Source organism: Zophobas morio, unplaced genomic scaffold (genome assembly GCF_036711695.1).
Source record: "Zophobas morio isolate AGI-343-1 ecotype UQ-CSIRO unplaced genomic scaffold, CSIRO_AGI_Zmor_V1 ptg000017l, whole genome shotgun sequence".
NCBI lineage: Eukaryota > Metazoa > Arthropoda > Insecta > Coleoptera > Tenebrionidae > Zophobas > Zophobas morio.
The window spans coordinates 2,948,769-2,976,381 of NW_026972122.1; the positions used below are offsets into that span (position 1 = coordinate 2,948,769).

The 27,613-nt window shown below is 32.5% G+C and overlaps 2 protein-coding genes across 2 annotated transcripts; both read left to right on the forward strand.

The window, feature by feature from the left end:
* The first annotated feature begins 17,294 nt into the window (after nt 1-17,294).
* Nucleotides 17,295-17,910, forward strand: LOC135130456 (B2 protein-like). Its single transcript, XM_064057842.1, has 2 exons — nt 17,295-17,424; nt 17,477-17,910. The coding sequence occupies exons 1-2, from the start codon at nt 17,380-17,382 to the stop codon at nt 17,828-17,830; spliced, it is 399 nt and encodes a 132-aa protein (XP_063913912.1). The 5' UTR covers nt 17,295-17,379; the 3' UTR covers nt 17,831-17,910.
* A 411-nt stretch (nt 17,911-18,321) lies between these two features.
* LOC135130590 (uncharacterized) lies at nt 18,322-18,769 on the forward strand. The gene is made up of 2 exons (XM_064057995.1): nt 18,322-18,366; nt 18,419-18,769. The coding sequence occupies exons 1-2, from the start codon at nt 18,322-18,324 to the stop codon at nt 18,767-18,769; spliced, it is 396 nt and encodes a 131-aa protein (XP_063914065.1).
* The last annotated feature ends 8,844 nt before the right edge of the window (nt 18,770-27,613 follow it).

A 27,613-nucleotide genomic window follows, 5' to 3' on the forward strand; every position in this document is an offset into this window, starting at 1 on the left:
TTCAAAATTAATGTTAATCTTGCCAGATATTGTTTTTTGAGCTCTTTGTTTTAGTTATGGTATGGTCAATATGGGAAGATTGATGAAAGCTCAGATATTTGCATGTTTAGTTTCGCTGTTGGGCCTCGATTATTTCGTTATTCTGGATTATATACGGTATTTGACGTTGAACGTCTTTTCTGATTACTTGAGTCTTACATTTGTCAACACCGAAGCTCATCCCAATGTCACCGGAAAACTGTCCCGTTGGATTTATTACATTTATCAATTGATTTTTCGTACATCTATAGGAAGTGACTTACTTTCTGTTTTAGTGTTAATTCTCATATTGAAACCATTGCAGCTGTTCAAAATGTCGGAAACAGGATTTATTGCCAAACAAAACCATAGCGAATTAATTGCTCTTTACAAGCACAGGATTCTTTATTAAGACCCACCACTGACCCGGAAATGACCGGCATTCAGGCAAGACTTCTATCATTACGGGTACTAAGACCAAGTAATGACATGCATTGATTAGATTAACAAAACATCTTTCGAGATTCTAGAATTGCAGCATACAAATTAGTCTGCTATTATTCTCTAATCTCACCCCATCCCCAAAAGTCTAGCGTAACTACCGATCATTTATCCGAGCATCACTTGGAAAGTGACCTACACTACTCTGACCTACTGGTGCTAATCTAATCTGACTGACATGATCAGACTGTTCGAGAAACTTACGAAAAATATGACATGTTCCTAACAAAACAGCTTTTTGAATTTTGACAATTATTGAATCATTCAAATGCAAAGACTTTAAATTCTCAACTAAGCTTTTTGGGACTACACCTACATTAGAGATTACTAAGGGCAGAATTGAAATTTTTTTAAGATTCAACATGGGTTTTATTTCTATCGATAATTGTAGATACTTTGAAATCTTGGTGTGGTATGTTTGAATAATGTTGTTTGTGTTTAGGAATAGCAATGTCAATGAGAATGGCTTCGTTCGTGTGTTTTTTGATAAGTATGATGTTTGGTCTGTTAGCTGTAATGTTTAAGTCTGTAAGTATTGTACGATCCCAGTATAATTTGTATTTGTTATTTTCAAGGAACGGAGATGGAATGTAAGTGTAATAGGGTGTCGTATCTTCGATTAAGTTCATAAGTGTTGCTAATTCTTTGTGAATGATTTTGGCTGCGTTGTCGTGTCTAGCTTTGTAGTCAGTTTGTGCCAGGATGCTGCAGGAGGAGATTATGTGCTGGATCGTTTCAGGTTTTGCTTTGCACAGGCGACAGCAGTCCTTTCTTATATTCGGATCTTTGAGGATGTATTTTCTGTAATTCTTGGTATTGATTACTTCGTCTTGAATAACACAAATCCTACTGTTTCGGCATACAAACTTGATTTTTTTAACCAAATCAATGACATCTTCTTGTTGACATGAGTTTCTTCTAAGTCTTTGTAGAATTTTCCATGTAGTTGTTTTTGTTTTAGCCCACTTATTATTTTGTCTATTGTGTGGGGGGTGTGGATTTCCTCGGTGTTCGACAGATTTAAGGGTGTGTGGTTCAAATCTGCCCTTGTGTTGGTGCGAAACATTTCATTTCTTTCTGCTCGTTTCAAGAAATACTTCTTCAAATCTGAGATTTGTCTGTGATATAAGTTTTCTAGATTCTGGAAACCCCTTCCTCCATTCTGTCTTGGTAATGAGAATCTTTCAATGGACCATTTTGGATGATGCCTTCTATACTGTGTGAAGATTTTCCTTGTTGCGATGTTTAAATTTTCAAAATCAGTTTTGGACCTTTTAATGACTCCAAAAGAATATGTTAGCAGTGGAACGCAGAATGTATTTACTGCTTTCATTACATTTTTTAATTTGACTGTGTCTTCAATATTAATTTTAATCTCGCTAGGTATTCATCTTTCAACTGTGTTTTCGTTTTGGTATGATTGATGTGAGAGGATTGACAGAAGCCCAGATATTTGCATGTATCATTTCGTTCTTGGGCTTCGATTATTTCGTTATTCTGGGTTATATGTGGTACTTGGTGTTGGACGCCTTTTCTGATTGCTTGGGTCTTACATTTCTCAATACCAAAACACATACCAATATCACCGGAAAACTGTTCAGTCAGATTTAACAGGTTTGTTAACTGATTTTGTGTACTTGCATATATTTTTATGTCATCCATATACAGCAAGTGACTTATTCTGTTTTCTCTTTGTTTGTTAATTCTTATATTGAACCCATAATTGCAGCTGTTCAGGATATCGGAGAGGGGATTTATTGCTAAGCAGAACCATAACGGACTAAGAGAATCGCCTTGAAAAATTCCTCTTCGGAACATTATTGGATCTGACTGAATTGTTTGTTCATTTAAGGTTATTTGGAGGGGGTCTTCCAAAATTCTATGAAACATCTGAGAAAAGTGCAGTTTTTAGTATCAATTTTGTATAATTTCAGAATTTTGCATAGCCAGGAATGACGGACAGACACGTAAGCTTTCTTATAATCATTGAAAGCAGTATTCGTGTTTCAGTTTTCTTTTCTAGCTTGTTCACAGATGATGGAATCTATGATTAATTGCTTTTTGTAACCAAAGGATCCTTTAATACATCCTTTCTCTTCTTCATTAATGATGTCAGAGTTAAAACAGTATTGATAGATTTTTTGTGTAATGCATGAGGTTAATATTTTATAGATTGTTAATATTATTATTATTATTATTTAAGTTCTACGTAACTAAGAATAACTATATGCATAAAATCTCCATTTAGCCGTTGTGCCATACTGCCACAATTTTTCCGGCTCGAAATGAATTCATGAACGTGACACAAACTCTCACGAAATAACAGTTCCACTCATACATGCGACAGTTTGTTTTAAAATATTCTCGGGGGAAAGCCTCGTCTGGACACAATCGGCTAAACTAAGCGTATTTAATCTTTAATCCCAAAAGTTCACAGCTGGTGATGTGTGGTATTTATTCGAATGTTCGTGAATGCTCGCTGGCACAATGACGAGAATAATAAAACAAAACGAACACAAGCAAGACTGTGCAAATATTTTCTTTGTAAGTGGTGTGTGTTACAAGAGTGTTTTAGTCTGTTTTTGCTACATCTTGTTAAACAAGGGAGTTAGACCGAGTGCAATCAGTGCAACAAGTTCATTTTCTTAGAGAAAGTGAGCATGTTATTTTCAATGTTAAAACCTTTTTTGAATTTTAGTCCACTTTTGTGTATCATGAATATTTCTCATTGAGTTTTTTGTTAATTAAAACATTTTCAAACTTTGAATAAAATAATAATTTACTTGATTTAAGTTCTGTTAGCTCTAAATTTTACTCTCCATATCCATATCCCTAAATGATACATATAAATGGTAACTAGACTATTTGAAATGCCTGTTCATATCGCATAGATCATGTTAATAAAATATACTGAGAGTCATATGTTTACGATCTTGCGATATATACGTAACGTCTATGACCACTTAATACGTTATATTGGCGTTTAAAATAAAACGTAACTGATACATCAAAATGTAGAGAATCTAGCGACGTACTAACGCAACGTTATGACGATGTACCAGCGAGCACGTCTCTATTTCGTAAAGTAGTTAGCTGCAAATCTAGTTTACCTTTTAATTATGGACATAAATGCGCTATCAATAAAAACGTTATATAATATACATAATGTAAAACCAATATTACGAATGATAAATTTTGACCTCGTCAGGTAAAATACATCTAATTTAACAGCTTCCATTCTCCATAAGCCAATGATTTTTACACCTACCGGTTGAGATCAAGATGAAGCTGCCGTTTCTAATCTTCCTTTTTCCAATCAGTGTCCTGGTAAAGTGTCGTCTTCAACTTGGTTTTATTTCACACTTTAAAATATTTCAGGGTACCCCACTTCATAAGTTCAACCGAATTTTGGAAAAATGCGTATATGAATCTCCCTTGAACCTGGGGGACGTCTTCAATCTTATAAATAATGAAGATGTTCCTAATATTGGCAAACTTTTTCTCTGCTTCACTAAAAAGAATGGACTGATTTCCGAGGCAGGTGACGTCGTTCGCACAGCTGTTGTAAAGATGTTGGAAGAAGGGACTATATTAAGCAAAGAGAAAATCAAAAATATTATTGAATGCATCGTCAAAGCAGGTAGCCCGGAAGAAAAAGCGTTTACATTCACAAGTTGCATTTATCATTGTCTACTGTGAACGAAAATTTCCTGTGAAAGAAGCTATAATAAAAAATAAGTCAATATTCCATGCTTTTTTTAACCAGACGTAGAACAATATTGAACTGTGTTTTATAAAAAGTTGAATTATATTGTCGCAAACTGTTTTTACGAACTATTTCTTAATATTTGTAGATGAAAAAGAATTTGGAGATACCATTAGTATTCGTAATGTCAATAGACTCGTCAAATACCTGGTTTTTTCATATTTAATAAGCAAAACCCAACAAATGAAAATTGGAAACTATCGTTTGCGTGTACGTTCGGGCGTACGCCAGAGGTCTATACTGGGACCGTTATTGTCATCAGTTTTCGTCAACGACGTTGAGGACAGACTGATGAGATAATACACCTGAGACAACGCTAGATTTCGTAATATAACCATTATACGGAACACAGAATATTCGAAAAAGTGATAATGCTGAAACTGAAACGCAGACAATAAAAACGTTAATAGTTTTAAATAAAAAACCAATATTACGGAAAATAAATTTTGACCTCGATAGGTGAAACATAATAACAAAAGTTTTCCTTCCGTTTAGGTTGTTACTGGTCCACATCAAGATGAAGCTCCCATTTTTCTTTCTGCTTGCAACAACCTGGGCCTTGGGGGTAAAACATCTTCTTCAGAATTGCTTAATTTCACTTTTTTTTTTTTATTTCAGCATTTTGAAGCAGAAAGAGAGCTCCTTTTAGAAACATGCAGAAATAAAACTGGCTTAACTGAAAAGGAAGTCGACAAAGCTTAGCAAGTTGGAGATCATCCTAAATTAGGCAAATATCTCTTCTGCTTCTATGAGGGCTTTAAACTGATGTCCCCGAAAGGTGTTATCTCTAAAAAATTTCGTAAAGTGGCGTTACTTTCGTTGCATTACAAGGGTGTAGAGGATGTCGACAAAATTCGTGAATGCGTTTTAGAAAAAGGTTCACCGGAAGAAACAGCGCTTGCATTATATAAATGTGTTTATTTTGTACCAAGCCGTAACACTCATGAACAAAATTCAGGTTTTTGGTTTTAAAATAATACATGTTAATTTATTATTATAACAGTATTTAGTACAAGGCAGTTTGTAGAAAGAATTTTTTTGAATTTGAAGACAAAACTGGTTGTGTTTATAAATGTACTTCCATTCCTAATATATCTTTAACTTTAAAGTCAGATTGTTGGCGCTACAGGCCTTCCAATTTTTTTAAAAGCCTAAAATTATCAATGGCACACCCAATTATTCGTTTATAAATCTCTAAATTGTGTTGCTATTAGTTTTATCAAGCTGCTTCGAAGCTAGTAGAAATGGAAGGCCAGCTTCTTCAGAAGATAACTTTCCATTTACTAAATAGGCTATGTATCTTCCTAATCTGTCGTCGTCTCATCGACGCTAATCCATACATTATTTTCGCCAATACAATTTTTAATTTGTTTAATTACCTGTAAATTATAATATTCATGTTAAAAAGTTTTTAAATAAAAATTCTAGTGCTCACCATATCGTAATCTTTTGGTAAATAATTTTTTCTCAGAGTGCTTTCTGAGCGTAAATGCCTTCCTGTATATTTATGCATAACATTTTTAAACTAACTTTATTCCATGGAATATTTGCTGCGGTAAATGCTCTAGATAAATCGATGCAAAATTGCGTAAAATAATTGTCGGAACTAATGTTTAATAAAGTCTGTTTACTGGATTTATTCTTGTTCTTTTTATGTGCATCGCCACTGCAGTGTTGTTCAAAGTGTGATTTTTTTTCGCACTTAAACTAGGAAACAAAAATGTGAACATAATTCAAGCTTCAGTATTTTAAATGTTTACTTACAACTTTTCCACACACTTTGCAGAATAACTCATTGCCTGCTAAAGCAATTAATTCAAGGAAAATCTCTATTGTGCAAGCACGTCTGCTTCGTTGGTCGTGGAATCCTATTTTAAGCCTTTTAAAATTTACAGTTAGGTCGTTTAATTAACCCTTTAGGTCTCTAACGGTAAATTAGGCATTTTAGGTAGTAATAAATGGGCGTTAAATAAACAGAATTTTTTAAATTCGGATAAATATATATGCCATGGCAGGCACATATCCCCTACATTTTCTACAAAATATCAGTTTAGGTTTAAGTGGCGAATCACTAGATATTAATGTAGAATTATGTCTGGACATTATTAGTGTGTTAAAGTAGACACACATCAATTGCATATGTTGATGTAGAAAGAGGTTTTTTCCATAAAAAATATTTGACAGAAGACAGAATTCTGTAATGGAAAATTTCGAAAAACATCTTGTGCATTTAAATAAAATATAATTGCATTTTATATTTATATATAGTAGATTGTTTTTTAACGAGATCTGGGTAGGTAAAATATTTAACACAGAATTTTGTATTTTCTATTGTTTCTTGATAACCACATCACAATTAATGTATAATTACCTGCTTCCATTAAGAAGTTGATCATGGTGGAAATTAAGAGTAACTAATAACAACATTAATAAAAAAACCAATATTATGCAAAATAAAATGCGACTTTAACAGGTAAATATATAGTTTGCAGCCTTCCTTCAATAGTATGTCCAGTTCCCGTTTAACGTCAAAATGGTGGTTCCATTTACCACTATCCTTTCTATGACCTTTGCCTTGGTAAGATTTCTTCCTTAACGCAGCTTCATGTCACACTTTGTAAAAAATTTCAGGCTGGATTTACTGTTGAGCAAATTGTTAAATTTGCCCCAATATCCAGAGAATGCAGAAACGAAGCTGGCATTTCTCTGAAAGATGTCCCCTTTCTTTGGACCTTTAGAAATTTTGTTAAATTAAAAACATATTTTTTCTGCCTTTTTGGAAATATTACGTTTTTTTCGTGGCCAGCCACTGTCGACAGGGAAGATATTAAAGGGAAATTAGTCCAGTTTGGATCGAATGACGCGGCAGTCGAAAAAATGTTGAAGTGCAACTTCAGAAAGCTAACACCGGAAGATACATCGTTGCAACTTGCAAAATGCACTTTTGTGGATGTCAAGGATTTAGCTCCAGCTGATTAAACGTTGTTCTGAAGTGTGCAAGAAATGATAGTAAAAATAAATGTAATAAAAAAGAATAACTATGTTCCTAAACAGGTCCTAAAAATAAAAAAGTTAATTGTAAACAATGTTTTCTACACTTTTTTGAAAAGATTTGAGAAAATAAATCATCAATATGATTTTAATACTGTGGAAAAATTGTATTAGAATTTGAAATGATAGATGATTTTCTTAGAAAAGTTAGAGATGTTTAAAGATCACTTATTTCTGATTAATTTCACTTACTTGGTGGACAAATTTAAGAAATTAAATACACTAAATCCATAATCTAAGTACCAATATTCTTATAAATGAGTGACAAAGTCAATTATTGTGAAAATTAGAGGTATGAAACATAAATCTACTGTAAAAAATTTTATTTGCAAATGTTCACGAAGATTATTAAAATGTTCCAGATAAAACTCCGCAACCTTATATCTTGAAAACGGATAAAGATATTGAAATTCTCTAAAGGCTGTGTAAATTTATTTAATAAAATTATTTATTTTCTCAAAACTTGTAGGAAACATTTTTTCCAATCAACTTTTTCACTTTCATTTTGAATTTTGCTATAAATATAAAGGGTAATGTATAGTTCCTTTCTTGGTTATTCCTTTTTAATACATTTATTTTTATTATCATTTTTTGCACACTTCAGAACAACCCTTAATTAGCTGGGGCCCAATTCTGGAGATCCGTAAAAATGCATTGTGTAAGCTGTAACGATGTACCGTCCGGAATTTGCCCTTTGAAGCGGCACTGTAAAACTTTTTCGACTGCCTCGTCATTCGATCTGAACTGGATTAATTTCCCTTTAATATCTTCCTTGTCGATATTATTTGACGGCCAGAAATATCTACCAAAGACGCAGAAAATATATGTTTTTAATTTAGATAAATTTCTAAACGTCCAAATAAAGGGAATATCTGACAACGCAATGCCAGCTTCGTTTCTGCATTCTCTGCTTATTGGAGCAAATTTAACAAGTTGGGTAACAGTAAATGTAGCCTGAAATTTTTTAGAAAGTGTGAAATAAAATTAAGTTTAGAAAGAAATCTTACCAAGGCAAAGCTTATTGAAAGAAGCGTGGTGGCTGACAAGATCATTTTGATGTTAAACAGGAACAAGACACACTACTGAAGGAAGGCTCCAGACTATATATTTACCTGTTAAGGTCACATTTTATTTTGCATAATATTGTTTTTTTTATTAACGTTGTTATTAGTTAGTTTTATTTCCACCATGATCACCTTCTTAATGGAAACTGTGAATTATTGATTAATTGTGTTTACCAAGAAACAATAGAAAATAAAAAAATATGTATTAAGTGTTTTAGCTACCAAGATGTCGTTAAAAAACAAGCTAATATATATAAATATAATTTGCAGTTGCACTTTGTTCACATAATTTAGTCGTTGATAAACACTTCCAGGTTTTTGTTAATAATTTTCTGGCAGGCGCTGTATTATAAACAAAATAATTTATTACCTGTAACATATTTTTGCATAAACCATAAACACGTTATAAACTACAAATTTTTTGCTCCCACAATTAACCATCAGCTGTTTTTCCAAATTTTCCATTGTTGAATTCTGTCTTCTATCTGTCGATAGCATTTGTTATGAAGAAAAACTTCTCTCTATACCAACATATGCGATAAGTTAGATAATAATCTTATGCAGAAAATTATTCTAGTTTGAAGGGAGTTAAAGTTGTGTCTAGTTATCAGTAGGCTTCGGATCTTAGGTTTTTTGCCTTTTTATATCTACTTGTAAATTTTAAAAGTATTCTCTACGATATATACTTGTAAAAATCTCGACCCAGGTTGAGGTTACATTATCACAAATTTTAATCACATCACTTAAAAAAAAACTAGAATTAAATCAAATATCTTTTCAATATTTTTTTTTCAAAAACTAAACTGGCTCTTCTGAGTACCTGAGGTGGAGATAGTTTCATTATATATTCATTTTCTTGGATCTCCCCCTGGTCTTTAATGACCGGAAACATGAAAGCATCGGGAATTTTTGGATTCCTTTTCAAAAAATCACAAAAAATAGGGTTAAGTGATAACATTTTTTGTTTTGTTTTGAGTTGTTAATTGTACTATAATATAATCGTCTATATTTAAGTCTGGTTTAGAACGATCAGTCCTACTATTTTCAGCCTTGAGATTCAAACGAGGATTCAAATCATCAGAATAATTGGAAGAATTCAAACTTTCGGTATCCGTGCTGTCATCATATTCGATACTACTTGGGTTGTCTAAATCAGATGAGTCACTTGATATATTATAGCGTCTTTTTTGTTTTCCAATTTGGACTGGTTTTTGAATTTGAGATGCATCTTTATGTTGAAGGCAGGTATCTGTTTCTGAGTTAACTCTACTACTATTAATTTCTTATTTTGAATAAATGTTTTGAGACGATCCACACTGACGCGATCCTTTTCATTGTCTAACAGCCAGCAAAGTGAAGACTTTTTTATAACTTTTGCTGTATTATCTAAGCGTATTCTGACTAGATCACCTTTCACAACAAAAATATCGTCACTATCAAAACTTCTAAGGTGTATGTCTCTGTCAAATTTCTTCGATTCGTATGAAATTGTGCAAAGATCATTCAGTAAATCTTCATCTTGGTCAACTGGATCGTTTTCCAAACTTTGAAATCAGTTACGTTTCATGGTTATTTGAGAATTGTTGTAATTTTCAATGTGATCGCACTGTTCTTCACTAAACATTTCATCTTCAACTTCGTCATTACATTCATTGTCTTTACACGGAGGCAAAAATACATAGCTGAAATCTATCACTTTCATTCCTAAATCTTCAGTGTCACGCAGACAATCCCGTAAAGCTGATTCTACGGTGCTTTGTATATCTTTATCTGAAATGTTTCCTAAGTCATCATTTTTCACAAAATCTCTCTTCATGATTGAACTTTTTTTCCTGATTTTTCTAGGAAAACGAATTTTTTATCTAAATCGTTTTTAATGTTGTTTATAGTTTGCAGTCTGTCACTTCGATGCAACATATCTCTTATACTAAAATTAACAATTGTGCTAAAAGTTGAGGTCTTTGATCTAAGGCTTCTAAACATACTCTCACAAGTTTGAGAGCTACACTTCCAAGGCAAGAACATATCATCAGTAAGTTTACTTTTTTGAAAAATTTTAATTATTTTTATTAATGCGTGTCCATTGAGTTCAACGCATGTGTAGCAATTGGAAGATAAAAAGTTATCTTTTACTGTATACTGTCTTTGGTCCATAAATTTTTTCCATATTCGTAGGAAAAATATGCAATACCAAATGTTATATATCCTTTCTACAATAGTTAACGTTTTGTCCAGGAATGCTCCGATATAAGATACATTAGTTTCAAATAACCTGATGTTCCTGCACTATTGTCAATGTTGTCGGCTCATCATTTTTCTTACTTCCGGGCTACACATTTTTTCTGCCGCTGCATAGTTCATTTTGTCTTCTGCTTTCAAATCCGTTATTGTTAGCATATGTTGATCTCTGGTGTAATTTTTTACCTAATATTTCAAGGTGAGCAACTGTAGCAACGTAATTCCCTAGAGGTAATATTGAGTCCGATTTTAAAAACTTTGTTCTTAACTTTGTGATAATACATATGTACAGTGTCTTGGACATACGATGTCAGATCGCTGTCACTGAAACCCATTTGCTACCATTCTCAATTATTCAAATGATTTTCGTCGGATGAAATAGGTAGGCGAGAATTTAAACGCATCGCTTTGAGAAGTCGCGTTTTATTGTTGATTTCTCGTTAATTTCTCATTGATTTCCTCTTGATTTCTCGTTGATTTTCTCTTGATTTCCTGTGATTTCCTTTGATTTCCTCTAGCGTTTACAATTGATTTCCTCTGCGGTTTACCCCTCGGTTTAAGATCATCTGCAAATAAAAGTTTTTCACAATTTACCATTTCAGGTATGTCGTTAATAAATATTAAAAATAAAAATGGTCCCAAATTTGATCCTTGTGGAACTCCCGATGTTGGTGTAAAGTAATCAGATTCAAAATTACGATATTTTACTCGACTTTCTCTACCTCTCAAATAAGAAATAAAGAGTAACACTAACGATTCAGAGACTCCCAGTAAACGTAGTTTTGTAATTAGTATAGAATGGTCCATTTGGTCGAAGGCTAGATTAGTGACCGTATATCTATTAGCCATAAAACCATGTTGAAAAGGGGAGATAAAGTGTTTTAATTCAAATGACAGATGTCTACATAATATGGTTTCGAATATTTTGGCAAGGTTGCAAAGGAGAGTAATGGTTCTATAGTTTTCAACTTCATTTAGGTTTCCATTTTTGAACACTGGTGTAATATAGCTTTTATTCTAGATAAGTGGAAACTTTGAATGTCTTAATATTAAATTAAAAAGATAAAAAACGGGTTTAAGAAAAAGACCAGCACAATCCTTTACCAGAAAACTGAGTATGTTATCAACGTTAGTGCTAGAAGTTTTATTTCCTGAAGACTTTTGACTGAAGTCGCAGTTGGAATCATTATAATAATAATAATAATAATAATAATATATCTTTATTTGTGCTAATAAAAAATTTTACACGCGTCAGAAGAAGCTAGTAAATACATCGAATATAATTTTATAAAATAAATAACAATTTTTAAAAGAAACAAATTAAATAACAATTTTTTAAAAGAAACAATTTAGAATTAACTCTATATATATATATATGATCGACTATATAATAAATTAAGCACCACTAGATAGTAACACCAGGTCATTAAAATTATTATTTAGGTATTCATCTAATGAATAAAATGCCTTTCGTATCAAATATTGTTTCACATTTTTTAGAAAATCATGACTGTTGTATCTACGTACTTCGTCAGGCAAAGTGTTCAAAAATTTTATGCAAAAATAATTAATGGCATCCCTCGACTTAGTGAGACGCAAGTTTCTGAAACAAATATCCTCGTGTCTAGTCCTGTAGTTGTGATAGAGGTTGACTTTGGGATATAATTCTGTATGCCGAGTAATAAATTCCAAACATCGATAAATATAAAGCGAAGGAAGTGTAAGTATTTTTAGTGACTTGAAGTACGCTCTACAATCTTCTCTGTATCCTATATTAGCTATTATTCTGATTGATCTTCGTTGTAGTTTAAAGAGTCGTGATAAAGATGATGAGTGCCCCCAGACTAAAATGGAATAATTGAGAAGAGAGTGTATCAGAGCATAATAGGCCATACATAAACAGTTTAAAGAAAGATTATTAGCCAAATTTCTTAAAAGGAAGGTATTTTTTGAAATTTTATTTGACATATAATTACCGTGCTAACACCAAGTAAGTTCCTTATCGATAATGACTCCTAAGTAGGTACTTTGTATATTCCGCACATCCGATGGAACATTCGCAGGGTCTTAATGTGAAGAGCATTGAGACACATTTTGTTTTATTTAAATGGAGTCTATTTGCACTGAACCACTCTGCGGCTTTCTTCATAGAATTTTGATTGGCGTTGAAGGCAAGGTCGGCAGTTACTCCTGCTGTACCAATGCAAGTATCATCAGCGTAGAGAGTTACATCAACTTCTTTAAGGTAGTCTGGAAGATCATTTGTATATAGCAAGAACAATATTGGTCCCAAAATGGACCCTTGAGGAACCCCATAATTAACAGAATAAGTACAAGATGATCTGTTTTTAATGGATACGCTTTGCGTTCTATTTTTAAGGTAACTCATAATCATATTTATACTCGGTGGTTGGAAATTATAGTAATATAATTTTCTTAACAGAATATCGTGACTTACGCAATCAAAAGCCTTACTGAGATCTAAGAGATGGGTTGAGTAATATTCTTTACGTTCAAAGCTCTGGATTATCTTATCGACTAGTGCACTGATGGCTGTAGAAGTAGAGAGGCCTTTACGGAAACCAAATTGTTGTAATGTCAGAAGGTTATATTTGTTTAGATATTCCGTAATCTGCTGTAGCATTAGTTTCTCAAATATTTTCGAAAAAATTGGTAATAATGATATTGGCCTGTAATTGCCAATATCATCAGGATCGCCTTTTTTGTATATAGGAACCACACTGGCTCGTTTGAGACAATCAGGGAATAAATTCACTTCAATGCAGGAGTTTATCAGATTGGTAAGCGGTTGTATTAATATGTCTTTAAGGGATTTAATAAGTGGTACTGTAAATCCATAAATGTCTTTCGAATTATTATTTCGTAAGCTAACAAAAGCATCTCGTACTTGGATATAAGTTACTTGTTTAAAATTAAATGAGGTATTTATATTAGGTATATTTGTCATTAAGCTAATGGGATCAAATTTTGGGGGAGCCAAGGTTGAAATGATGTCTGAAGCAATATTTGCAAAAAAGGCATTAAATTCATCAGGTGTTATGGCAAAAGTTTGTTTAGGTTGTTTTTGGGATTTTTACATTTGATCAATTTCCACATTGCTTTAGGACTACTTTTGTTTATTCTAATATATTTATCATTAGCTTGTTTTTTTGCATTTTTAATAGCTATATTGTATTTACGTCTAAATTCCAGTAACAACGATTTGAGTTCTAAAGTTCCATGCAATTTATAAGCTTCGGAAAGCAATTTTAATGTTTCTCTCATCTTTTGAAGTTCTGTTGAAAACCAATTGTTACTTGGAATTTTGCTTCTATTATAGCAGACTATAATTTTTACAGGAAATGCAATGTAATAGTTATATAAGATGGTATTAATGAACATGTTAAACTTATTGTTAATATCAATATCAGATTTTACAAAGTCCCAATTAACTGCACTTAATAGATTGAAAAAAATTAATTTACCATGATTCGTGAGGGGTCTTGTAAGTTTGAATTGTTTTTCTTGTGTTTTAAAAATTTGAGAAATATTAATAGCTACTCCTCTATGATCTGACAGATGGGTCTCAAAAGCACTCACCTTTATGTTTACACTTGAGAAATTGCAAAAGACATTGTCAATACAGGAACTTCCCCTTGTTGGAAAAGTCACTAAAGGTTGGAAACCATAACTAAGTAAGAAATCACAAAACATTTGCGCCTTTACGTCGTTTACATTAAAATGAAGGTTAAAGTCACCCCCAATTAGTATACGTTTCTGTTTATAATTAATGATATTAAGTAACTTAACTAAGGTTTCAATAAAAACATCATAATCACCACTGGGTGATCTATACAATGATATTAACAATACATCAAATTTATGTACATATATGCCGATTAACTCACAATGAATTTCTTTGGATATATTACTTAGTTGTGGTAGGTCTTCATACTGTAGGGAAGGATCTATGCATTGAACCACGCCACCATGAGTGTGAATCACTCTCGAAAAAGAATCAGCCACTCTAAAATTATTAATTGTAACGCATTCTGTTTCATCACTGGTTAACCAGTGCTCACTTATGCACAAGACACTAAAATTATGATTATGTAAAATAGCTTCTAGCAGATTAATTTTATTCTTGATGGACTGTATATTTAAAAACAAAATTCTCAAGTCAGATATTTCTTGAATTTGCTGTGGTTGCTATATATTGTTATATATATACCTACATTATATACCTACACTTTGAAAATAGTCACTAAAAGCATTTACAGTGAGGCGAGGGTTAGAGAGTTCAATGTTTTTGTAGTTCATTATACCCGGAATTCTAGATGATGCCGTTTTAGACTCCACGAAAGCCTAAAATTTACTAGGATCTTTGTTAATGTTAATTTCGATATTTGAGATATATTCTCTATACGAATTATTGATAATATTTTTACAATGGGAGCGCTGTTGTTTAAATAAGTTATAGTTGTAATCAGTTCTGAGTTTTTTTAATTTGGAGTGTAAGATAGATTTGAGACGTAAATTCTGAATAATTTCCTTATTGAACCAGGGTGGATAAATTCTCTGATTTGATTTAATATAGAATGTAGGAACAGTTCTATTTATTATTTCATTTAATTTATCATAGAATAAATTACAGGCTATGTGGATATCTCTAACAGATGCCAACATTGACCAATCCGTAGTAGATAACATTTCATACATCAGTGGATAATTGGCTTTTTTAAAATTATAGCATTTCTTCTTATCATTCATTATAAATTGTTTAGTAACAATGACTGCAATAATGAAATCGATACAAAGTGTAGGATGATGTACATCTTCTTCGACAAGTTGGTCCATATACCTGGTAACCTTGCAAGACAAATTCGACAGTACTAAGTCTAAAACGTGCTCATAACTATTACGAATATTGTTAAATTGGATAATATTGTTAAAATGTATAAAGTTGTTTATCATTGATGTGAAATTATTTTGTACTTACTCTACAGCGTGTTATTGAAAGGTACGTACAAAATAAAATCAGCAATTGGTCTCGAAGTATGGGTGCTAAAAGTAAAAAAAAGTTCAGATAAAAGTGTTCTCCTTTTAGAGATAAAAATTACACAGTAGAACAATGTTTTTGTTACATATATTTTGTAAACACGGTCGGAAAGGTAATTTTGTGCTGAACAACTCTTGAAAGAGATAATATACCCATGTCGTCGAAAAAAAAAATTAAAATTTTTATGTTCGTCCGGTGAACAATTTGAAAAAATGAAGTGAATTCTTATTTTACATAGAAAAACGCGCAAGAAGCACTAAAAAAATGTTCCACAGATTTCTGTCGACAGATATTTAATTACGTCTACGAATATTTAAGCGGTCTAGAATATGTAGAAGGATCTAACTCTTTATAAAAGCCTCATGTATTCGGAAAGAATGAATACTTGGGTCTTTCTCTTAAATCTTTCTTCGACTTTCTTGATTTCTCGATTATCAGCAAAGAAATTTAAATGAGACATAATTTGTGGAACGTTTGTTTCCTAAAAATTCACTGATAACTAAGCTAATTGATTCCCAAGTCAATTTTTCCGTATCGTTGAAATAGGCGTGGAAGATTTGACACTTCATTCGAATTTCAAATCCAATGAAAATTCCTAAATATAGAAAACGTAGATAATATGAAAACTGAAATTCATTGTAATATTTTAGTTTATCAGAAAGCTTAGGAAATATTGTTTTCAGATGTTGAAATGCTTTCTCTCTTGTATTTCACTTGTATAAGAAGCACATATGATTGGTATATCCAGATTGGAAGCCAGTTACTAAAGCTACAATTTTTAAATCGCCTATCAAATTGCACTCAATTTTTTTATCGTTAATACAGTTTAACAAGTGTTGAATATTCTCATATGTTTCTGCAGTTTGTATGGAGTATGTAGTCGACAGTACTAGATATTTATTCCCATTATGCAATAGTACACCTTTTTAATAATAATAATAATAATAATATTAATAGTAATAATATTTATTACCAAACAGTATAAACCATTTATAGGACAACACATTGTATAATACTTACATAGTATAATGCAATTAACAAAATAAGAATTAATTAATTATATAATTATGAAACAACTTAATTATGAGTGAAACACAAACATACAAAAGAATCTACAGTTTATGTGCAATATGAACTTTAACTGGAACTATCTATGAACAATCTCCAAAACAAAATTTTTTGACGACCTGGGTATAATGTCTTATTAGATAGTTATTCAGCACATAAAAACCTTTCAGAATGCTTGTAACAAGATTTTTTCTAAAATTGTTCTACTCTGTTATTAGAACTTCATGCCGCTCTTTAAAAGTATTATCTTACTCAGGTCATGTACGCATTTGTTAAAAAAGGGTTCGGTTTGGCTGATTATTAAATTCACAGCGGAGTAAATATTTTCGAGATTTTATTTTAAATCAAACATTTGACCCAGATTTTTATTTTCGATTTTATCTTGGTCATTACAATTTATACATTTTACTCTTTTTCGACCTTCCGGATTATCACGTTGCTAATAAAAATTAGCAATGCGATAATCCTGAAAATAAAGTAGCAGTATCAGTTCTTAAAAAATAAATTACAGAGTGTAAATAACTAAACCTTGATCTCAACAGTTTACATATATTATTTAAGATCTTTCCTTCCTCTAAACCCGCTAGTGTCTACTTTTACCTATTAACGTCAACATGAAGCTACCGTTCGTCATTCTTCTTCTTTCCACCTGTGTCTTGGTAAGATTTGTTCCTCAACATGGTCCCATTTGACACCTTTTCAAAAATTCAGGCTGCATTATCTCCCGAACAAATTGCTAAACTCGAGCCAATCAGCAAGGAATGTAGAACCGAATCTGGCATGACTGCAGAAGAAATAACTAAATTCCGCAATACTCCACAATTTGAAGATTCTCCTAAACTTAGAAAACACGCTCTTTGCCTGTATAAAAAGACTGGATTGATTTCGGAGTCAGGGGACATGGAGAGCGAAGTTGTTAAAAGTAGATTACAGGCGGCTGGAGCCAGTGCCGAGACAATCGCCAAAATTTTGAACTGTGCGAAAAAGGATACACCGGAAGAAACAGCGTTTGAACTTGCTAAGTGCATTTTCAAAGATGTACCAAATTTTTCTCCTGTTGAGTAAATTGTGCCATCCGTAATGGTAATAAAATCATTGTTATTTTTCTACTGTATGAAAGAAATAACAATAAAACGTGGTGTATGTTTGGTTATCTATATTGTCCTAAACGAATCACGATTAACTACCGTCAGTATCGTCACACATTCTGTGGAGATTCCTAAAAAATATTACAGAGGATCAGAAAATATTCACGCAGCAATCTGAATACATATTATTCGAAGATTAAAGTACTTTGCTCCCTCTTTTTGTTGCTGATTATAATTTGTGAATATTACAGCCTTCAGTATTATCACGTTGCTATTAAAAATAGTAACGCGATAATTCTGAAAATAAAGTACAGCCCGTGACAACAAATTAGTTCTTAATTAAAAATAAATAAATAAATTACGGATTGTAGAAAACATAAACTTTGCTCCCAACAGATAATATATATTATTTAAGGCCTTTTCTTACTCTTAACTCGACAGTGTGTATATTTTCCGATTAACGTCAACATGAAGCTACTGTTCGTGATTCTTCTTCTTTCCACTTGTGTCTTGGTAAGATTTCGTCCTCAACATGGTCTCATTTGACACCTTTTCAAAAATTCAGGCTGCATTATCTCCCGAACAAATTACTAAACTCGAGCCAATCAGCAAAAAATGTAGAACGGAATCTGGCCTAACCGTAGAAGAAGTAACTAAACTCCGCACTACTCAACAATATGAAAATTCTCCTAAACTTAGAAAACAGGCTCTTTGCCTCTATAAAAAGACTGGATTCATTTCGGAGTCAGGGGACATCAACAGCGAAGTTGTCAAAAGTAGACTACAGGCGGCTGGAGCCAGTGACGACACAATCGCCAACATTTTGAAGTCCGCCAAAAACACACCGGAAGAAACAGCGTTTGCATTGTCAAAGTCCATTCACAGTAATGTAGAAAATTTTTCACCAACTGACTAAATTTTGTGCCATTTACAATAGTAATGTATGAAACAAAAAAACAATAAAACGTAGTATATGTCTGGTTGCCTACATCGCTCATGTTAATCGTGTACGGTTAAAAAAATTGACTTCCCCTTTCCTAAACGTATATATATATATATCGTCGCACATTCAGTCGATATTCCTGAAAAATATTACACAGCTTCAGAAAATATCCACGCAGCAATCTGAATACATATTACTCCCCTTGTAAAACCTCGAAGATTAAGCAAAAACGCAAAATAAAAATTCAAATACGCCACAAACCGCGGAATACGAATAAGTTTTGCTTGCATAAGCATAGATTTATTTTAATGCAATGCGACAGAAGTTCGAGTTTAAGGGATTTTCGTGTATGTTTTATTTACGGTGAAACTCCAATTTTGCAACTACTTCGGTTGCATTTAGTTCGAGGCGAAGCAAGCGCTCGTGCTCGTAGAAAAAGGACGAAAACAGCACCGGCTAACAATTAAAAGAGGATAACAGTTTTGTAGTGCCACTGGCGGTAAAAGTTGCGAATTCGAGTGATTTTTTGCCGGTCCGCGGTTCATCTGTGGCTGTAAATTACATGAATAAGCAATTTTTGTGGCAATTCTATTTCAGCAACGGCGCATTCAGTCCGAAGGGCCATTAATCCGATTGAATGGCAACGGACTCGTTCCCTTTTCGTGTGCGGTATTGGAGGCGGAATTGCAAAAAATCGACCAGGATCGATTCTTTATGTTCATGTACGGGGGGCACTGAAGAGTTGATACTCTGAAATTACGTAAGAGATCTCGAACTCGCTTCTGACATTTTCGCCAGAGAAATATACTGCATTTCATGGTCAATTTTTTGTTTCAACGAAAAGTTGTAAAATAATAACACCATGGAGGGTCGCAAGATCCTTAAGTATCACTTTTTTCTTTGCGGCCATCTACTAAATCGCAAAGTACATCAGTATTTACTTATTTAGTCCTAGTTTTTTCTTCCGTATTTTCTTCTGTTCATCCATATCCTCTGCGCTTGTCGGGAGATGTTCATCTAACTGATTACTCTTTTTTCGGCAGCTTTTCTTAATTTTCCTCTTCAAATTTTTCGTGACGTTCCTATTCTTATTTCTTCCAGTCCGTTTGCTTCATATATCTGTTTTACCAAACTATTGTCTTCCATTCTTTGGATATGTATCAACAAATATAGCTCGTTTTGATAAGTAATTTTTAACCATTCTAAATATTTTATTCCTAATTTTGACACGTCTGGTTTTTCCTTCATTTTCTTAAAAAGACTGTTCACTATACATACTTACCAAGCACTTAAATGTTGCCCTTTTTCCATAGTTTCTCCCCTTAACTTGACATCATGATTCTTATTTATCTCTGTTTTTGATTTATCAATTCTGATTTTCTTATTATTTATCTTTTTTATTTTTTCATCGACGATATTTTGTTTTTATGTTATCTTCTAAATCTTCTGCATAACAAAATTAAGTGATATTTCTTAATTCAATTTTTTTCAAACTCATATTTTTACTTTGTTTTTTATTTTGAGACCATTTTCACTCCTTTTACTAGGTTTATTATTTGTTAAGGTTCTTCTTTTTCTTCTCCATTTCCATAATAATTTCCTCTATTCCAGATGTTTTCCCAAGTTTAATTTTATAAACATTACTCCATCTATTTGCGTCCCTATAATTTTTTTCTTTCATGTTTCCTAGTTTCCCCTCTTGTATTTGTACAGTTTTCTTCTTGTAATTCTTCAAAATGCTGTTGGCATTTTTCGTTAAATTTTCTTCTTTTGGTAGTAAGTTTGAAAATCTTCATTGATCTTGGTTGCCGAAACGCGTTGACATTTTTTGTGATTTCGATGTTACAAACGTGATAGTTTTAGGTTTTCGCATTCGTTTTAATGCGGCATAGAATAACTTTTGATTTTCATGGAATGGAAATTTTATGTTTAAAATGGCTAATTCTTGCAGACAAACACGGATCTTGCAATTAAGCCCCGCCCATCGATCTGACAACGAATGAAAAATTCATCACAATTGAGAGATGAGATTGGGGCGTGTATGGGTGGGACCTAATCTTTGGCTTTATTTTTTTCTTAATATACATGGCATTCTTTGAACAACACGGTACTCAAAAACGTGTTCTTAATTTCTTGTAATGAAATAAGTATTTGCAGTTAAGCTCCGCCCTCTTGATTCGCGGCGAATTGAAAAAATCATTACAATTGAGATTGGGCGGGTGGGCGGGCTTACAGTTTGCCTTTACATTTAATAGGTATAGACTTGTTTTCACAACATGAAACCTAAAACATGTTTAAAATGGAAAATTTGTATAAGGATATATTAGGCTCCGCCTTGTTGTGAAACGATATCTACGTATATTAAGAAAAAAAAGAGAAAATATATGTTTACATTTAATCGGGCTACAATTTGGTGAAACGATAATTCCTCTTCCCGAAACCCGACTATTCGACCTCTCTCAGAGTCGCAGGTTGGCTAAACATTAGACGGCGACTCACTCTAGGCCATGGTAGAAGGAGACATGGTATAGGCATACGCATCGGGTGTGACGTCAAGTGGGGTGAAATTAGCGCAAAATTTAAAATACAATTCGTTATCCGACAACTAATTCACGTATTGGACAGAGCAATGACAACTCAAGCTGAAATTCCCTAGACTTCCCTAGCGAAGCTCACAAGAGTCACAAGGTCGTTGATGCCACCCAACGTCACAAATGGATGCTCAGACCATTTTTAAATTGGTACATCGGATGCCTATACCATGTCTCCTTCTACCATGCTCTAGGCCTTGTGACAGACACCTCAAACACAATAACGTGCTGGAAATGATCAAAAGAGCCATACATACCTTGATAAGTTTTTCTTCAGCGTACAAGAAAAAAAACTTTTTTTCTTAAAATTACTGGACCGATAACACTGAAAGTCTAGTCAATTCTTATTCTGCCAACCCTTACCCTGTGTCTAAATTTCGTTACAAAATCAGGACTCCTTCTTGGTGTTCTTTTACTTTTGTCATTCAGTATATATACGTATAAAATTTACTCAAGTCGATCAATATCATTTTGTCTTTTTTGTCTTCTTACTGTTTAATATCAATTTCATTTATTACTTTACGCTTAAAGTAGGGAAATAATAAGTAAATATTCCGTCATTCGTCATAATCGATCATCATACGTCATCATCCGTAATAATCCGTCATCATACGTCATCAACCTTCATCATTCGTCATCAGCCGTCATAATCCGTTGTAATAAATAAATAGTAAGTAAATATTTCTTCATTCGTTATAATCCATAATAAATAATAATAAATACATATTCCCTCATTATCCGTTGTGATCCGTAATAATTCGTCATCATACGTGATCATCCGTTATCGTTCATCACCATCCGTTAACACCCGTGATCATTTGTCATCGTCCGTCATAATCCGTCATCATCCGTCGTAATAAATAAACAATAAGTAAATATTCCGCCATCTGTCATTATCCATAATAATTAATAAAAAGCATATATGTGGTCATTATCCGTCAACATCCGTCTTATATCATATTGTTTTAAGTTTTATATACATATATAATATTATCGTAATAAATAGTACCTACTCCTTATAATTAAATATTCCGCTATCCACCATAATCTGTCATCATCCGTCATCACGCGTCATAATCTGTTATCATTTGTCATCAACTCATCACCCATCATAATTACTAGTATTAAATTCTACTCTTTATAAGTAAATATTCCGTTATCCATCATAATCCGTCGTCATACGTCATAATCTGTCATCATACGTCATAATCTATTATCATCCGTCATCATCTCTCATCATTTGTTATCCTCCATCCTACTCTGTCATAATAAATAATACTTCTTATACGTAAATATGACCTCATCTGTCACCTACCATAATAAATCATTCATAATCCGTCAGAATCCATTATCATCTGTCATATTAAATAATAATAAGCATATACTAAGTCGCCATTATCATCAACGTCATCATCATTCATAATAATCCGTCGTAATAAATAGTAATAAATAAGTACATATTTCGTCATCTTTCATCATCATCATCATCATTATCATTCGTCACTCCCAATAAGTAAATAAATATTCCACTATCCGTCGTAATCCGTCATCATTCGTCATAATATCTCACCATCTGTCATCATCTGCCATTATTCGTCATCATCCGCCATAATAAATAATCCTTATTCGCAAATATTCCGTTGGCTCTCACCATTCGCCATAAAAAATCTTCTGTCATAGTCCCCCGTGATAATAATAAGTGAATATTTCGTCATCCGTCAGATTGCCTCATAATCCAATGACCATCCATCATAATAATAAGTAAATAGTCCGTCATCATGCGTCCTCATGCGTCATCACCACCATCATCATCATCATCATCATCTGCTATAATCTGTCATAATAAAAGATACTAAGATAAGTTAATAAATAGTCTGTCATCATCCCTCATCATCTGTAATAATTCGTCATCATACATTATCATCTGTCATCATAAGTTTTAATAAGTCCTAATAATAATACCTCTACTTTTTACTTCCCCAGCGTAAGCAAAGGAAGTATTGTAATCGAGTCCCTCGGTCGACTCTCTACTTTTACGTTTTCTCGATCTTTCATGACCCCTAGAAGACGAAGAAATAGGTCTCCCATTTCCGTCTGTCTGTCCGTCTGTCCGTCTGTCCATCTGTCCGTCTGTCCGTCTGCCCGTCTGTCCGTCTGTCCGTCTGTCCGTCTGTCCGTCTGTCTGCCGTCCCGGATTTTTATTAGACAGATAATCTCCGAAAGTACTGGACCGATTGTTGTGAAATTTTGTACTTATATTAGGAATATCATGTAGATGGTAAAACGCTAACCAAAATTTGTCTAATCATCCCCACCACTAATGCGATGACGTCACATCAAAATTGTACATAGTAAATGGGTTTTAAATTGTATAAAATAACATAGTCCTACACATGTAGTTTACGACTCCGAATTGAGTTTTTATCGGAAACGTCCAGATTTTTGGAAAAAAAATCAAAATTATAAAACAACATTTTGCAATTTAATTTTGAATTTGCTAACCCGAATGTTTTGAAATATTGCAAATGGTTTAAGAGTGTAAAGAGCATCATAAATCTTTAGTAAAAATATATTTTGTTATCCTCTCCAAAAACTTGATGACGTCAGCTCAAAAGTTTGCCGAATAAATCCTATCAAAAATGTACAAAATATGATGAGTCTGTACTTGTGATATATCACTCCATTCATATTTTTTGGATTTGCATATACAGGGTGGCTCAAAAAAATTAATGAATGCGTAAATGTATTTTATTGATTTAATCAGGAACTACAGAACCGTATGTTTTGAAATCTTCCACATGTTTTAAGGTTATAAAGAGCATAATAAATTTTTAGTAAAAATATATTTGGTTATCTTCTCCAAAAACTGATAACGTCAGCTCAAAAGTTTGCCGAATAAATCCTATCTAGAGTATACAAAATATGATGAGTCTGTACTTGTAATTTATCATTCCATTTATATTTTTTGAATTTGCATATACCGGGTGACTAAAAAAAAATGAATGCGTAAATTTATTTTATTGGTTTACTCAGGAACTACAAAACCGAATGCTTTGAAATCTACTGTGAAAAAAAACATAATAGGCATGCAGTCGTCACGTTTCCGACAGCGAGGGAAGTACTGTCTAAACTGTTTAGACCAATTTTTTTCTTTGCGGCCATCTACTAAATCGTAAAGTGCATCAGTATTTACTTATTTAGTTCTAGTTTCTTTCTTCGGTATTTTCTTCTGTTACTCTTATTTCCACAGCTTTTCCTCTTCAAGTTTTTCCTGACGTTCCTATTCTTATTCCTTCCAGTTCTTTTGGTTCGTATATCTGTTTTACCAAACTACTGTCTACGTGATTCTTATTTATGCTCCAAAGTATCTCCGTTTTTGATTTATCAATGCTGATTTTCATATTATTTATATTTTTTATTTTTTCATCTTCTAAATGTTCTGCATAACAAAATTAAGTGATATTTCTTAATTCCATTTTTTTCAAACTCATATTTTTACTTTGTTTTTTATTTTGAGACCAGTTTCGCTCCTTTTACTAGTTTTATTATTTGTAAAGATTCTTCTTTTTCTTCTCCATTTCCATAATAATTTCCTTTGTTCCAGATCTTTTTCTAAGTTTCATTTTATAAAAATTGCCCCATCCATTTGCGTCCCTGTAATTTTTTCTTTCACATTTCCTAGTTTTCCCTCTTGTATTTGTTCAGTTTTCTTCTTGTAAATTTTCAAAATACTGTTGGCATTTTTCGTAAGATTTTCTTCTTTTGGTAGTACTATCCCGCCTTTACTTGTAATCTTTTTTAAAATATTTTGGTTGGCGAAATGTGTTGACAATTTTTGTGATTTCGGTGTTGCAAACGTGATAGTTTTGATTTTCATGGAATTGAATGGAAATTGTATGTTTAAAATGGTAAATTCTTGCAGACAAACACTTAATATAAGTACATGGTATTCTTTGAACTACATGGTACTCAAAAACGTGTTCTTAATTTCTTGTAATGAAATAAGTATTTTGCAGTTAAGCTCCGCCCTCTTGGTTCGCGGCGAATAAAAAAATCATCACAATTGAGATAGGGCGGGTGGGCGGGCCTACATTTTGCTTTTACATTTAATATGTATAGACTTCTTTTCACAACATGATGCTTAAAACATGTTTTAAATGGAAAATTTGTATAAGGATATATTAGGCTCCGCCTTGTTGTGAAAAGATGGCTACGTATATTAAGAGAAAAAAAAAAAAGACAAAATATATTTTTTACATTTAATCGGGCTACAATTTGGCGAAACGATAGTTCCTCTTCCCGAAGACCGACTACTCGACCTCTTTCAGAATCGCGGGTTGGCTAAAATTTAGACGGCGACTCCCTCTAGGCTTTATGACAAACATGTCAAACACAATAACGTGCTGGAAATGATCAAAAGAGCCATACATACCCTGATAAGTTTTTCTTCAGCGTACAAGAAAAACAACTTTTTTTCTTAAAATTACTGGACAGATAACACTGAAATTCTAATCAATTCTTATTCTGACAACCCTTACCTTGTGTATAAAATTTCATTACAAAATCACGACTTTACGTTTAAAATTTACCAAAGTCGATCACTATCATTTTGTCTTCTTACTGTTTAATATCAACTTCATTTATTACTTTACACTTAAAATAGGAAAATAATAAGTTTATATTCCATCATTCGTCAAAATCGATCATCATACGGTACCATTCTTCATCACGCGTAATAATCCGTCATCATACGTCATCAACCTTCATCATTCGTCATAATCTATAATCAATAATAATAACCATGTATTCTGTCATTATCTGTAATAATTCGCCATCATATGTCATCATCCGTTATTGTTCATCGCCATCAGTTATCACCCGTGATCATTTGTCATCGTCCGTCATAATCCGTCATCATCCGTCGTAATAAATAAACAATACGTAAATATTCCGCTATCCGTCATAATCCATAATTATTAATAAAAAGCATATATTTCGTCAATATCCGTCAACATCCATCTTATATCATATATATAATTCTCATCATCCGTAATAACCTATCGTAATAGATATTAAATAATACTCCTTATAACTAAATATTCTGTTATTCACCATAATCTGTCATCATCCGTCATCACACGTTATAATCTGTTATTATTTGTCATCAACTCATCACCAATCATAATTAGTAGTATTAAATACTACTCTTTATAAGTAAATTAAAATTCCGTTATCCGTCATAATTCGTCATAATCCGTCATCATACGTCATCATCTATAATCATTCGTCATAATCTATTATCATCCGTCATCATCTCTCAACATTTGTCATTCTCCATCCTAATCTGTCATAATAAATAATACTTCTCATACGTAAATATTTCACCATCTGTCATCGACCATAATAAAAAATCCTTCATAATCCGTCGTAATAAATAATAATAATCAATGCATATCATTACTTGGTCTTAGTACCCGTAATGATAGATAGATAGATAGATAGATAGTATATTTGTGTTAGAATACAAGTATTTACACACGTCAAAATAAAATTACATTCATCGTTACATTTTTCTTATAATAAAATAAAGAATTAATTTGTTATATGTATATATATATAATACATAAATACATAAAACATAAAATAAAATTATCTACTTAAATATTAAATTAAATTAAATTACACAGCTTCTGCAACTAAATCACTAAAATTATTTCTTAAAAATTCATCACAATTGTAGAAAGTTTTTTCTACGAGATATTTTTTTATTTTATGTAAAAAGATTTTTGGTGGAAGTTTTTTAATTAATGTGGGAATAATATTATAATATTTAATAGCTAAATAATGCGTTCCATCTCTAGTTTTACTCAACCTTAATGTATTATATGCAACCATCTCCGTTCTTGTATAATATTGATGACTTTCATTGAGTAACGGGAAGGATGTAAGATTAGTGACAATATATTCCAAACATTTATAAATAAATAAAGAGGGTAATGTGATAATATTCAGTTCCCTAAAATACTGCCTGCAGTCGTCTCTATATCCAATGTTAGCTATGACTCTGACAGCTCTTCGTTGTAGTTTAAACACACTTTGAAGTGAGGACGAGTGACCCCAAACCAAGATACCATACTGAAGATGAGAATGTATTAGAGCAAAATATACTGTTCTAAGAAAAGTTTGTGAGAGACTGTTAGACATGAATCTTAAAAAATATATACCT

What these genes read in the sequence shown, in the direction of transcription:
- LOC135130456 (XM_064057842.1), top strand. Translation starts at nt 17,380, where the DNA reads ATGAAGCTACCGTTCGTCATTCTTCTTCTTTCCACCTGTGTCTTG. An exon ending in TTCTTTCCACCTGTGTCTTG is followed by an intron (nt 17,425 to 17,476) that starts GTAAGATTTGTT and finishes TCAAAAATTCAG; the next exon opens with GCTGCATTATCTCCCGAACA.
- LOC135130590 (XM_064057995.1), top strand. Translation starts at nt 18,322, where the DNA reads ATGAAGCTACTGTTCGTGATTCTTCTTCTTTCCACTTGTGTCTTG. An exon ending in TTCTTTCCACTTGTGTCTTG is followed by an intron (nt 18,367 to 18,418) that starts GTAAGATTTCGT and finishes TCAAAAATTCAG; the next exon opens with GCTGCATTATCTCCCGAACA.